This window comes from Arachis hypogaea, chromosome 14, assembly GCF_003086295.3.
Source record: "Arachis hypogaea cultivar Tifrunner chromosome 14, arahy.Tifrunner.gnm2.J5K5, whole genome shotgun sequence".
NCBI classification, from domain to species: Eukaryota; Viridiplantae; Streptophyta; class Magnoliopsida; order Fabales; family Fabaceae; genus Arachis; species Arachis hypogaea.
The window spans coordinates 140168469-140181768 of record NC_092049.1 but is presented as its reverse complement, the minus strand read 5'-3'; the positions used below and the strand labels follow the sequence as shown (position 1 = coordinate 140181768).

The 13300-nt window shown below is 34.8% G+C and overlaps 3 protein-coding genes across 3 annotated transcripts; all 3 read left to right on the top strand.

Annotated features, from left to right (window-relative positions):
* The first annotated feature begins 1653 nt into the window (after positions 1-1653).
* On the top strand, positions 1654-3734 carry LOC112744712 (glucan endo-1,3-beta-D-glucosidase-like). The gene is made up of 2 exons (XM_029292569.1): positions 1654-2850; positions 2940-3734. The coding sequence occupies exons 1-2, from the start codon at positions 1654-1656 to the stop codon at positions 3732-3734; spliced, it is 1992 nt and encodes a 663-aa protein (XP_029148402.1).
* Positions 3735-4475: 741 nt separating this feature from the next.
* Positions 4476-6605, top strand: LOC112744705 (glucan endo-1,3-beta-D-glucosidase-like). The gene has a single exon (XM_072215262.1). The coding sequence runs from the start codon at positions 4477-4479 to the stop codon at positions 6544-6546; it is 2070 nt and encodes a 689-aa protein (XP_072071363.1). The 5' UTR covers position 4476; the 3' UTR covers positions 6547-6605.
* Positions 6606-7358: 753 nt separating this feature from the next.
* On the top strand, positions 7359-10051 carry LOC112744708 (glucan endo-1,3-beta-D-glucosidase-like). Its single transcript, XM_072215261.1, has one exon. It carries the CDS (start codon positions 7472-7474, stop codon positions 9455-9457), a length of 1986 nt encoding a protein of 661 aa, XP_072071362.1. The 5' UTR covers positions 7359-7471; the 3' UTR covers positions 9458-10051.
* The last annotated feature ends 3249 nt before the right edge of the window (positions 10052-13300 follow it).

Below are 13300 nucleotides of genomic sequence, written 5' to 3'. Positions count from 1 at the left end.
GAGCATGAGTTGAGCTCGAATTGGAACTTGGTCTCTGGAGTTTGTGCCTTCCTCTTGTTGTTTTTATTGTTGTTGTTGTTGTTATTATTTGGTTGGAAATTTTGGTTTCGAATTTTGCACCATTTGAAATCCTATAAGCAGTAACTTTTTCAGTGAATCTATATAGCAGTTACTTATATACTAGTAGAATTTAGAGAACTAGAAGAGGATTGTTCAACACACACAAGAAGAGGAAGAAAATGGAGGAGAAGAGGAGGATGATTAAAAAAAAAAACAAGAAAGATGTTAAGAGGGGGTTTTTAGTCTTTCCAACCTAAGAAACTGACACATCACACTAGTAATCGTTTGCTATTTGGTTGCAGGGATCGTTTTGTCTATTCTTTTTAGTAGATGAGAGCTTGGATGGGATTTAAGAATGATTAGAGTGCGCTATGTCTCACAGAAAAAATGCCAGAGTAAAAATGGTATTTAGCATATATATATATGGTTAACCACAAAAAACGGTCCCGAATTATTTAAACACTGAAAAAAATGCATCAGAATTTTACTATCGACAAAAATGTCTTCAAATAATTTAAAAACGCGACAAAAATGTCCAACAGTAAATATGTATTTTCAAAAAATACCTTAGATATTGAATTTTGATGCAATTTTTTGCAAGCATGATTAGAAAAATGTGATATTATTATTCTTAAAATTTGGTGACTTTTTTGCTAAGTATATATTTTTTGTGATTTTTTAAAAGTATTATTGGTTGTTAACAAAAAAATTACAAAAAATATATATACTTAACGAAAAATTACCAAATATCTTATTTTTCTAATTATTCTTGCAAAAAATCACATCAAAATTCAATCTCTAATATATTTTTTGAGGAATACATATTTAATTTTAAATAATCTTGCAAAAAACTAACATTAAATATGTATTTCTCAAAAAATACATTAGAGATTGAATTTTGATGCGATTTGGTTATAAACATAATTAGAAAAATAAGATATTATTATTTTTAAAATTTGGTATTTTTTGTTAAGTATATATTTGTTTGTAATTTTTTAAAAGAATTATTAGTTATTAACAAAAAAATTACAAAAAATATGAGAAATGCTATTTGTACACCAAAATCAGCCACTAAAATCAGTCACCAATGTATTTGTGCATAAATACATGTGTGATTTAATTTATTTTTAATGTATATTTGTATTCTAGTATGTATTTTATACTGGTGGCTGATTTTGATTTACACTTAGCATAGCCCAAAAAAAATATATGCTTAATAAAAAATCACCAAATTTTAAAGATAATAATATCTCATTTTTATAATTATACGTGCAAAAAATTACATCAAAATTTAATCTCTAAGATATAATTTTAAAAATATATATTTATTGTTGAACATTTTTTATCGCATTTTTAAATTATTTGAAGATATTTTTATTGATGGTAATATTCAAGTACATTTTTATTAGCATTTAAATAATTCGAGAACGTTGGGTAAACAACCCTATATATATATATATATATATATATATATATATATATATATATATATATATATGCATGCTTAGGGCACAGCACACAACGGTAAAATCCTATAAATAATTAGAAAAGACATTTGTGGGCCACTCAAGTTAACAAGTTCTTCCTATCAAAATGGCCTTCACAGGAGAAAAAGATGAACCCTTTCTGTTCCCGTCAACGGATGATCAACGTGACCCTCCCAAATTCTTCTCTTCAGACCTTCTTTCATCGCCTTTACCCACACATTCTTTCTTCCACAACTTTGTTGAAGCAGATGGCAACAACCCAGTGTACATTCACCCTTACCTCATCAAATCATCAGCTTCCTCTGTTTCTCTCTGCTATCCATCTCGCCGTGCTGATTATCGTTACATATACCAGGTATTCAAAGCTGATCTCACCATCTCTACCTCAACTCAACAAACTCAACAAGGTTCTCATTCTCATCCTCATGTCATATCTTCCTTCACTGATCTTAGTGTCACTTTGGATACTCCTTCTGATCTTACCTTCTTCCTTGTTAGGGGAAGCCCTTATGTCACTTTCTCTGTCTCCCATCACACATCATTAATTTCCATAGCCACTGTGCACAAATTTTCTTCCTTTACTTCAAATGATACATTCACTAAGTATACACTTAAGCTTGACAATGATCAGACATGGCTTCTATACGCTTCTTTACCAATCAAGTTTAGTTACAGCAATGACATTGTTTCTTTCTCCAAGGCTATTACTTCTGCTGGTAATGATGGAGGCGGGGTTCCTCTGGTAGTAAGGATAGCATTGTTGCCAAATTCAAGTTCACAACTTGAGCATGTTCTTGACAGGTACAGCACTTGCTACCCTGTATCTGGTGATGCTTCGTTTACTAAGCTGTATTGTGTTGAATATAAGTGGGAGAAGAGAGGGTTTGGTGATTTGTTAATGTTAGCACACCCTCTCCATCTTCAACTTTTATCCAAGGATAAGGGTAACATTACTGTTCTTGAAGATCTTAAATATAGGAGCATTGATGGTAACCTTGTTGGTGTTGTTGGAGATTCATGGTCATTGAAAGCAGATCATATTCCTGTAACTTGGCACTCTATCAGAGGTGTCAACCAACGTTTCCTTGATGAAATCAAATCAGCTCTTTCCAAAGATGTTGCTGCCCTAGGTTCTCTTGGCATAACAACAAATGAGGCTTACTATGATGGGAGAATCATTGCAAAAGCAGCAAGGTTGGCTCTAATAGCTGAAGAAGTTGGCTTTGTTGATGTGATCCCAGCTGTGAAGGAGTTCTTGCATGAAATGATTCAGCAATGGTTGGATGGAACTTCGATGGAAAAGGTTTGCAATATGGTGTAAAATGGGGAAGGATTCATATTGAAGCACACAGTGCCGGGTACTTCCTTTATGGAATTGCAGTGCTTGCAAAGATTGATCCAGCTTGGGGAATGAAATATAAGCCTAAAGCCTACTCACTCATGGCAAATTTTATGAACTTGGGAAGAGAATCAAACTCAAAATATACACGTCTAAGGTGTTTCGATCTGTACAAATTGCACTCTTGGACTACATACCTATCGAATCATTGTGATGATGTTGGGATGCAACAGAACAGCACCAGTGAAGCGAATCATTGTGATGATGTTGGGATTCAACAGGACAGCACCAGTGAAGCTGTAAATATTTACTATTCTGCTGCATTGATGGGCCTAGCTTATGGTGACATCCATCTTGCTTCCATTGGATCAACTCTTGCATCCTTGGAGATTCATGCTGCTAAGATGTGGTGGCATGTGAAAGAGGGTGATAATCTGTATGGAGATTATTTTGCAGAAGAAAATAAGTTAGTTGGTTCTCTTTTAGCTAACCATAGACTGTGTAAAATGCGCAATTGTTATACTGAGAGGGAGATTAAGATTGGCCTTCATGTTTTACCCTTATTGCCTATTACTGAGTTCTTGTTCTCCAATGTTGATTTTGTTAAGGACCTTGTGAAGTCGACACCATCTGAATACAATGAAGGAGACACATGGATGGGGTTTGTGTATGCACTTGAAGGAATTTATAACAATCAAGTTGCATTGAAGAAGATTAGAAGCTTAAAGGATTTTGATGCTGGCAACACAATGAGCAATCTCTTGTGGTGGATTCACAGCAGGCATGATTATAGAAAAATGGGATCCTGTCATGAGAAACAATGTTGCTTTTGTCGTTACAGCTGTTGAGAATTGACAATGATTTCAATGTTTATGGTTAATACATTGTGATGAGGCTTATCACTTTTGGATTATCTATTTTCTGGTTTAACATTTGGATAAAATATTTGTTTTCTTTTTTGTTGATGAGATGTGCTGCTCTAATATTTTAAGGTTTAGATTATTGTGATTGAGAGTGTTGAATGTTGAATGTGTGGTTCTTGACGAGGACTGGCTTATAGATCTGTCATCCTATTGAGTTACGTAGTATTGTTTCATAGTGGAACAAAAAAGATAATGTTAAAGTTTGCAGCCTTTTTTTCTAATTAAAGAACAATTCAATCATGTAGTAGAACAGTACACTATCCAATGAATTATAATTCAAAATGGAAGTGCTAGTAACCACCATGGGTAGTTCTTTATTCATGTCTTTAGATGATCATCTTAATTTTAAAAACAGATTTTCATAATATAATAATATAAATTTTTTATATATTCAACACGTTGAGAATATGAAAAAGTTATATTTTTTAATTTTTCTAATGTTTTTACTTCTACTATTAAAAATTTGTCAAATACACTAAAAAATAATTTTTTTTTTAGAAAAAAGATTTTTTTGCCCAACAAGAACTAAAATGGGTTGTTATCTTTCCTGTGTTGAAGAAGTCAATAAGAGGAAGAGGCAAAAAGGGATCTTAAGTCTTAACTACACATTCTCTCATTATATATATTAAACCACTTGACATCAACGCCGCTCAAAATCACTGCATGCATGCAGATGCAGATAATGGCAAACACAACCCAGTTAGATGATGAACAACCTTTTCTCTTCCCACTAACAAACTCCAAAGTGCTCCCTGACCCTTCAAAGTTCTTCTCTAAAAACCTTTTCTCTTCTGCTTTGCCTACAAACTCATTCTTCCAGAACTTCGTCCTCAACGATGGCAACATACAAGAGTATATTCATCCTTACCTCATCAAACCCTCTGATTCCTCTCTTTCTCTCTGCTACCCTTCTCTCTCTGTCTCCTCTCATTCCATGCAACAAGTCTTCACACCTGATCTCACTATCTCTTCCTCAACAGGTTCTCATTCCCGCCATGTTATATCTTCCTTTAGTGATCTCAGTGTCACTCTTCGTTTTCCTTCTTCCAATCTCACTTTCTTCCTTGTCAGGGGAAGCCCTTATGTTACTGTTTCTTTGTCTCAACATGAATCTCTTTCTATAACCTCTATACATAAAATCTCTTCTTTTTCTTCAAATGCTTCACCCATTAAGTATTCTCTTAAGCTTGACAATGGTCAGAAATGGCTTATCTATACTTCTTCACCACCCAAATTTAGCTTCAGCCATGACATGAAAATCACTTTCTCGAATGTTTCTTCTGATGGGGCTCCTGTGATGCTTCGGATAGCAGTACTGTCAGATTCAAGCTCAGTAAACGAGGCTATTCTTGACAGATACAGCTCTTGCTGCCCGCTTTCTGGAGATGCTTTGTTCACTAAACCGTATTGTGTTGAATATAAGTGGCAGAATAAAGGTTTTGGTAATTTGTTGATGTTAGCTCACCCTCTCCACCTTCAACTTCTGTCTAAATGTGAGGGTAATGTGTCTATTCTTAAACATTTTAAGTATAGAAGCATTGATGGGGAGCTTGTTGGTGTTATTGGAGATTCATGGTTATTGAAAACTGATCCTGTTTCTGTGAATTGGCATTCAAACAGAGGTGTCAAAGCAGAATCCTATGATGAAATCAAATCAGCTCTTTCTAAAGATGTTGAGGATCTAGATTCTTCTGCAATAACAACTACTTCATCTTATTTTTATGGGAAATTGATAGCAAGGGCAGCAAGGTTGGCTTTGATAGCTGAAGAAGTTGATTTTCTTGATGTGATTCCTGTGGTTAAGAAGTTCTTGAATGAAACCATTACTCCATGGCTAGATGGAACTTTCAATGGGAATGGATTTCTATATGATGAGAAATGGGGCGGAATTGTTACCAAACAAGGTTCTACTGATCCAGGTGCTGATTTTGGCTTTGGAGTTTACAATGATCACCATTATCATTTGGGATACTTTCTCTATGGAATTGCAGTGCTTGCAAAGATTGATCCAAAATGGGGTAAGAAGTACAAGCCTCAAGCCTATTCAATTATGTCAGATTTTATGAACTTAGGAGGAGGAAAAGCAGAACATTATCATTCAACTTTGAATCATTATCATTACACACGTTTAAGGTGTTTTGATCTTTACAAATTGCATTCTTGGGCCGGAGGACTAGCCGAATTTGCGGACGGCAGGAATCAAGGGAGCACAAGTGAAGCTATAAATGCATACTATTCAGCAGCATTGTTGGGTTTGGCATATAATGATACAGAACTTGTTATATTAGGATCAACTCTTGCAGCATTGGAAATTCATGCAGCTAAAATGTGGTGGCATGTGAATGGAGAAGGAGATAGTAATATGTATGAAAAAGATTTTGTAAAAAAGAATAAGTTAATTGGGGTTCTATGGTCTAATAAGAGAGACAGTGGATTGTGGTTTGCACCTCCTGTGCGCAAAGAGTGTAGGCTTGGGATTCAGCTTATGCCATTGGTACCTGTTTCCGAATTCTTATTTTCTTACAAGAGTTTTGTGAAGAAGGTTGTAGAATGGACTATGCCTGCTTTGGGTAGAAAAGGTGTTGAAGATGGGTGGAAGGGATTTGTGTATGCATTGGAAGGAGTTTATGATAATGAAAGTGCTTTGGAGAAGATTAGAAGTTTGAAGCATTTTGATAATGGCAACTCATTTAGTAATTCGCTTTGGTGGATTCATAGCAGAGGTAGTACTAAGTAGTTTTGATTATGATGGCAACTCATTCGGTCATTACTGCCTTATTGTCAACTATTCATCATGATTTCAATCTTATCATAAAGTGATGATACTATGTATAAGTTTTGTATATTGTAACCTCTTTTCCTTTACTCAATGAGAAAAAAAAAAAATAAGGCTTCTATTTACTGTTGTGAAAATAAATCAGCAAAGATTTGAAAAGGAAGTTACAAAAAAGGATATCAGAAATATTGATAATTTTAAAATGAGGATGTTTATTTTGAAATTATGTGGTGAAAGTTTAGAGATGTATTTGTTGATAATTGCTAATTCAAGTTTCAATCTAATTAAGGAAATATTAGAAATAATATTATAGCAAATATGAATGTTATAAAAAGTGGATAACTAGGAAGATAGACAAAATGCATAAACCTTTTCCCATCACTTTGCAAAACAGAGCAAAGAGAACGAGGATAGTGGAGCATCTTATAGGAAAAACCAGGATTTTGAACAATAAATTGAAAATCTTGTTCTAATTTTTAAAAATTCAGGAAGAATTTTCTTTTAAACACAGTAGCTAATGAACTATATAGCACATGAAAATAATCAGATTTTGAAATTATTATAGTCAGATGGGTAACTTCAAATATTAACTAAACTTAACCATAAAATAGAAAAGACAAAATACATGTCAATGCAAATCCAAAATGCTTCCACATGTATCCCTCACCTATAATATATAGCAATCAATTCTTTTGATCTACCATATGGTTTGATTGTATCTTCAAAAGCCAAAGCTTATAACACAGTCTAAAAGCCAACATGTAACTAAAATTATCCCTTGTCTTCTCTAAAGAGGCATCAGCATAGTTTTCTCTAATAAAAAAACCAACATTTGCATCTAAAACTCTCAGTCTCTCACTCAAGTTAACAAGTTCTTCCTATCAAAATGGCTCTCACAGGAGAAAGAGATGAACCTTTTCTGTTCCCATCAATGGATTATCAAGGTGACCCTCCCAAATTCTTCTCTTCAGACCTTCTTTCATCGCCTTTACCCACACATTCTTTCTTCCAGAACTTTGTTGAAGCAGATGGCCACAACTCAGTGTACATTCACCCTTACCTCATCAAATCATCAGCTTCCTCTGTTTCTCTCTGCTATCCATCTCGCCGTGTTCATTCTGGTTCCATATACCAGGTATTCAAAGCTGATCTCACTATCTCTTCCTCAACTCAACAAACTCAACAAGGTTCTCAATCTCATCATCATGTTATATCTTCCTTCAGTGATCTTAGTGTCACTTTGGATATTCCTTCTTCTCGTCTTACTTTCTTCCTTGTTAGGGGATGCCCTTATGTTACTTTCTCTGTCTCTGATCAAACACCATTATTTTCAATAACCACTGTTCACAAATTCTCTTTCTTTACTTCAAATTCTTCACTCACCAAGTATGACCTCAAGCTTGACAATGGCCAAGCATGGCTTTTGTATGCTTCTTTACCAATCAAGGTTAGTAACAGCTATGAGACTATGATCTCTTTCTCAAAGAAATATACTTCTCATGATCATGGGGTTTCTCTGGTAGTGAGGATAGCATTGCTGCCAAATTCAAGTTCAGAACTTGAGGATGATCTTGACAGGTACAACACTTGTTATCCTGTATCTGGTGATGCTTTGTTTACTAAGCCATATTGTGTTGAATATAAGTGGAAGAGAGGGTTTGGTAATGGTGATTTGTTAATGTTAGCACACCCTCTCCATCTTCAACTTTTATCCAAGGATGAGGGTAATGTTACTGTTCTTCAAGATTTTAAGTATAGGAGCATTGATGGGGACCTTGTTGGTGTTGTTGGAGATTCATGGTTGCTGAAAGCAGATCATGTTCCTGTGACTTGGTATTCTACTAGAGGTGTCAAAGAAGAATCTTTTGATGAAATCAAATCAGCTCTTTCCAAAGATGTAGCTGGTCTTTGTTCTTCTGAGATAACAACAATTTCAGATTATTATTATGGGAAATTTATTGCAAGGGCAGCAAGGTTGGCTTTGATAGCTGAGGAGATTGGTTTTCTTGAAGTGGTCCCATCCGTGAAGAAGTTCTTGCATGAAACCATTCAGCCATGGTTGGATGGGACTTTTGATGGCAATGGATTTCTATATGATGCAAAATGGGGAAGGATTAGTATTGAAGCATACAGTGCTGGGTACTTCCTTTATGGAATTGCAGTGCTTGCAAAGATTGATCCAGCTTCGGGAATGAAATATAAGCCTAAAGCCTACTCACTTATGGCAAATTTTATGAACTTGGCAAGAGGATCAAACTCGAAATATACACGTCTTAGGTGTTTCGATCTGTACAAATTGCACTCTTGGACTTTATATGAAGGTCTTTGTTATTGGGAAAGTGGATGGCAACAAGACAGCAACAGTGAAGCTGTAAATATTTACTATTCTGCTGCATTGATGGGACTAGCTTATGGTGACCTGCATCTTGCTTCCATTGGATCAACTCTTGCATCATTGGAGATTCATGCTGCTAAGATGTGGTGGCATGTGAAAGAGGGTGATAATCTCTATGAAGATGATTTTGCAAAAGAAAATAAGTTAGTTGGTTATCTTTCTGCTAACTATAGACTTGATCTAATGCGCTATTATCAAAGTGAGAGGGAGTGTAAGATTGGCTTTCATGTTTTACCCTTATTGCCTATTACTGAGTTCTTATTCTCCGATGTTGATTTTGTTAAGGAGCTTGTGAAGTGGTCACCATCTCTGTATAGAGTAGGAGACGGATGGATGGGGTTTGTGTATGCACTTGAAGGAATTTATAACAATCAAGTTGCATTGGACAAGATTAGAAGCTTAAAGCGTTTTGATGCTGGCAACACATTGAGCAATCTCTTGTGGTGGATTCACAGCAGGCGTGATTATAGATGTTAGAAACAGGAGACTGAGAGAGTAACGGAGTTGGAAAGCTGGCGACGAGAGGATCACAACGGTGCCGGAGGTGACGAACAAAAGCGTCGGAAACAGGTCGAAAAAGGCGAGCAAAGAGGCACGGGTGGAAGCTAGAAGGAAGAGCAACCTGGTCGTGGCAGCGTCTTTCGGCGGCGCGTGGAGGCGCGTTTGACGGCGGATGGCGGTGGTTCTGGTTGCGATGGAATCACGGAGACAAGACGAACAAGATGGTTATGGGGGTGACGAACCAAAGCGTCGAAAAGAGAATAAAAAAGGAGGCCAAAGAACACTGCCGGAAAGGAAAAACAATGGGGCTATGAACTAATATTCATTGAAAAAAAAAGAACCTGGCTCTGATACCATGTTAGAAACAGGAGACTGAGAGAGTAATCTGAAAGGTGTGTTATTGAGTTGTATTTAAGTCGTCTATTCAAGTTGTCTGGATTGATACAATATAAAAGGGTATTTATAGGTACTAAGAGAATTGCAATAATAAAGACGTAATCTCCTATAATAAATATTCAGATATTCTAAATGATCCTAATTGATCCTAATTATATTCTAACAATAGAAAAATGGGATCCTGTCATGAGAAACAATGTTGCATTGGATAAAATATTTGTTTTCTTTTTTTGTTGATGAGATGGGCTGCACTAATTTTTTAAGGTTAGATTATTGTGATTGAGAGTGTTGAATGCACTAATTTTTTAAGGTTAGATTATTGTGATTGAGAGTGTTGAATGTTGAATGTTGAATGTATGGTTCTTTATGAGGACTGACATTGTTGCATAGTGGAACAAAAATGATGATGTTAAAGTTTGCAGCCTTTTTTCTAATTAAAGAACAATTGAATTATGTAGTATCCAATTAAGTAGTTTTGCATTAATAAAAATAACTGTTTTTTATATTAATAACATGAATGATAATTTAAAAAAATAGATGGAATTAATTAATTGTGTAAAATATTTTACACTATTAATATAATAAAATTAAACTCATTCTTAAAAAAATAACTATTTAAATAAATTTATTTTTATATAAAAATAATAATTAATAATTATTAGTTAATAAATTAATTAAATATATTAATTTTTTTAATAAATTTCAAAATATAATCTTCTCCAGAAAAGACAATTTTGTATTTTCCATTGGCCAATACTCACATATATAGTAAATATATACCTAGCATACACAGTGATAGGTTGTTTCACTTGTTTGATGATAAAACTATTAAAAATATTTTTTGTATACTAAAATCAGTTATTAAAATTAGCTAAAATGTGGTGGCATGTGAATGAAGGAGGAGATAGTAATATGTACGAAGAACACTTTGTAAAAGAGAACAAGTTAATTAGGGTTCTATGGTCTAATAAGAGAGACCGTGGATTATGGTTTATTCCTCTTGTGTGGAAAGAGTTTAGTCTTGGGATTCAGATTTTGCCATTGGTATCCGAATTCTTGTTTTCTAACAACAGTTTTGTGAAGGTGGTTGTGAAATGGACTATGCCTGCTTTGGATAGAGATGGTGTTGAAGGTATTAGAATATCATAATTAGGAAACAAAATTAGGAAAATATCAAAGAGAATAAAAAAAAAATAATGTAATTTATTAGAATATTATTCCATAACGAGTGTACTCTTAGCGTATTCTTGATCTATATATTGGTAAGAACCTTGTAATCACAGATGAGAAATATGAATAATAAAAATATTACTTTTCTAAAAAAAATGTTACCATGGTACAAAAAGTTTAGGAAGAAACGAAAAATTATTTAAAAAAGTATTATTTTTATTATTCATATTTCTCATATGTGATTACAAGGTTCTTACCAAATATATAGATCAAGAGTACATCCCAGGCAATAGCAAATAGTTTCTTGAGTTGCTTCATGATTCGACATCAGTATGATTGTTCATTCCAACAGAATTCTTGATTCCTTTCAAATTGAAAAGAATTTGACTGAGAATGACCTCTACCCGAACCCAGGCCCGTTAACCATCGGATTCTTCTCGGGAACAACCTCATCCCACAAAATATAGCTAAGGACACAAATAGATCTACAAATATGCTTGAAAACACGATCAATCGTCTCAAAGTCTTCATTGGAGTCCACCTTTTTCCTTTTTCTCTTCCTTTGATATGAAACCGATGGTTGACTCCATGACAATAATAAATTTTCGATGGTTGATCTTCTTATAAGCAACCAAAGCAGAAGAAGAATGTCCTTCTTCAATGGCTACTCTGTCATATTCTAACTCCAGAAAAATTTCGCTGAGCATTCCTTCGCTTAATTCAACGGTCCATTTGAGAATCATTGATCGGATTTTAGCACTTTCTTCTTGGTATTTATTAGAATATCATAATTAGAAAACAAAATCAGGAAAATATCAAAAAGAATTATAAAAAAATCAATGTAATTTATTAGGATATTATTACATAACGAGTGTACTCTTAGCGTACTCTTGATCTATATATTGGTAAGAAAAATAATACTTTTTTAAATAATTTTTCGTTTAGAAACTCTGTGTACCATGGTAACATGGTATCAGAGCAGAGTTAGGTTATAGGGATTCAAAATTCTGACGAATTCACATTACAAATTGCACATATGCCATGCAATAGTTTTGGCATGCGATCGTCACAAACCAATTCTGACAATTTGTCAATTGGTTTCAAACTAAACGGATATAATTATCCATTATGGGCAACTCTGATGGGAAAAGAAATTGGTGGAAGAAGAAAGAAGAAACACACTAAAGAAAACTGCATTAAGACTGTGGGTTACCCTGATGGAAAAACAATCCTAAGTCATCAAGAAATCAGAGTAAGGGAGCCGCCACTGTGAACATCCGAGAGGTCACCGGTGGTGAGGCCAGAAGAGAGGAAGCAAGTCACAATGGTAAGGCGGCAGCAGCAGTAAGGGCAAGGACTACCGAACTCCTTGGCTGCTCAGCCCAGACCGCGACTCAATACAAAGGGGAGACCCAAAATCAGAATCCAATTAAAAAGAAAAAATGAATGGATTTTCGATTGTGGGGCTACCGATACCATGACTCATGACCTTCATGATTTTAACAGCTTGACTATACCCTCAAAAGCCCATATTGAAACAGCTAGTGGAGAATTATTTGATGTTAAAGGAGGAGGCTCCATTACTATTTCAGAAAAATTGAAATTAAAAAATTGTCTCTATGTCCCTGCACTATCATCAAAATTATTGTCTGATAGCCAAGTAACAAAGGAACTAAATTGTGTGGTACTCATGTACTCTACCTTTTGTCTTTTACATGACATTCTTACGAAGGAGATCATTGGGCGTGGTACTGAGCGAGAAGGCCTTTACTACGTTGATGAAGTAGCACACCAGGGTCATGTCATGCTTGCTCACGGAACGGTTACAAGGCAACTTTGGTTATGGCACAGGCGTCTCGGGCATCCTTCATTTGGGTACCTCAAATTACTATTTCCTAGTCTTTTTACAAGTAGTACTGAACCCCTCAAATGTAAAACTTGTATTCGTGCAAAAAATCACAGAGTTTCTTTTCCTCCAACCAACATTATAGTCAATTCCAGTTTTTCTCTAATACACTCTGATGTGTGGGGTCCAGCTCCTATTTCCCATAATAATTTTTAATATTTTGTGTTATTTGTGGATGATTTTTCTCGCATGACTTTGGTATATTTTTTAAAACACAAATTTGAAGTACCTGATAAGTTCTTTGCTTTCTACCAAATGATTCAAACTCAATTCAACAAGAAAATCCAAGTACTTTGCTCAGATAATGGTGGGGAATTTATAAACCAATCAATGCGCAATTGTTTTAT

Excerpts from the sequence above, each read along its gene's own strand:
- LOC112744712 (XM_029292569.1), top strand. The coding sequence starts at position 1,654 with ATGGCCTTCACAGGAGAAAAAGATGAACCCTTTCTGTTCCCGTCAACG. Across the intron at positions 2,851-2,939 it reads ATGGAACTTCGATGGAAAAG|ATTGATCCAGCTTGGGGAAT; the intron begins GTTTGCAATATG and ends GTGCTTGCAAAG.
- LOC112744705 (XM_072215262.1), top strand. The coding sequence starts at position 4,477 with ATGCAGATGCAGATAATGGCAAACACAACCCAGTTAGATGATGAACAA.
- LOC112744708 (XM_072215261.1), top strand. The coding sequence starts at position 7,472 with ATGGCTCTCACAGGAGAAAGAGATGAACCTTTTCTGTTCCCATCAATG.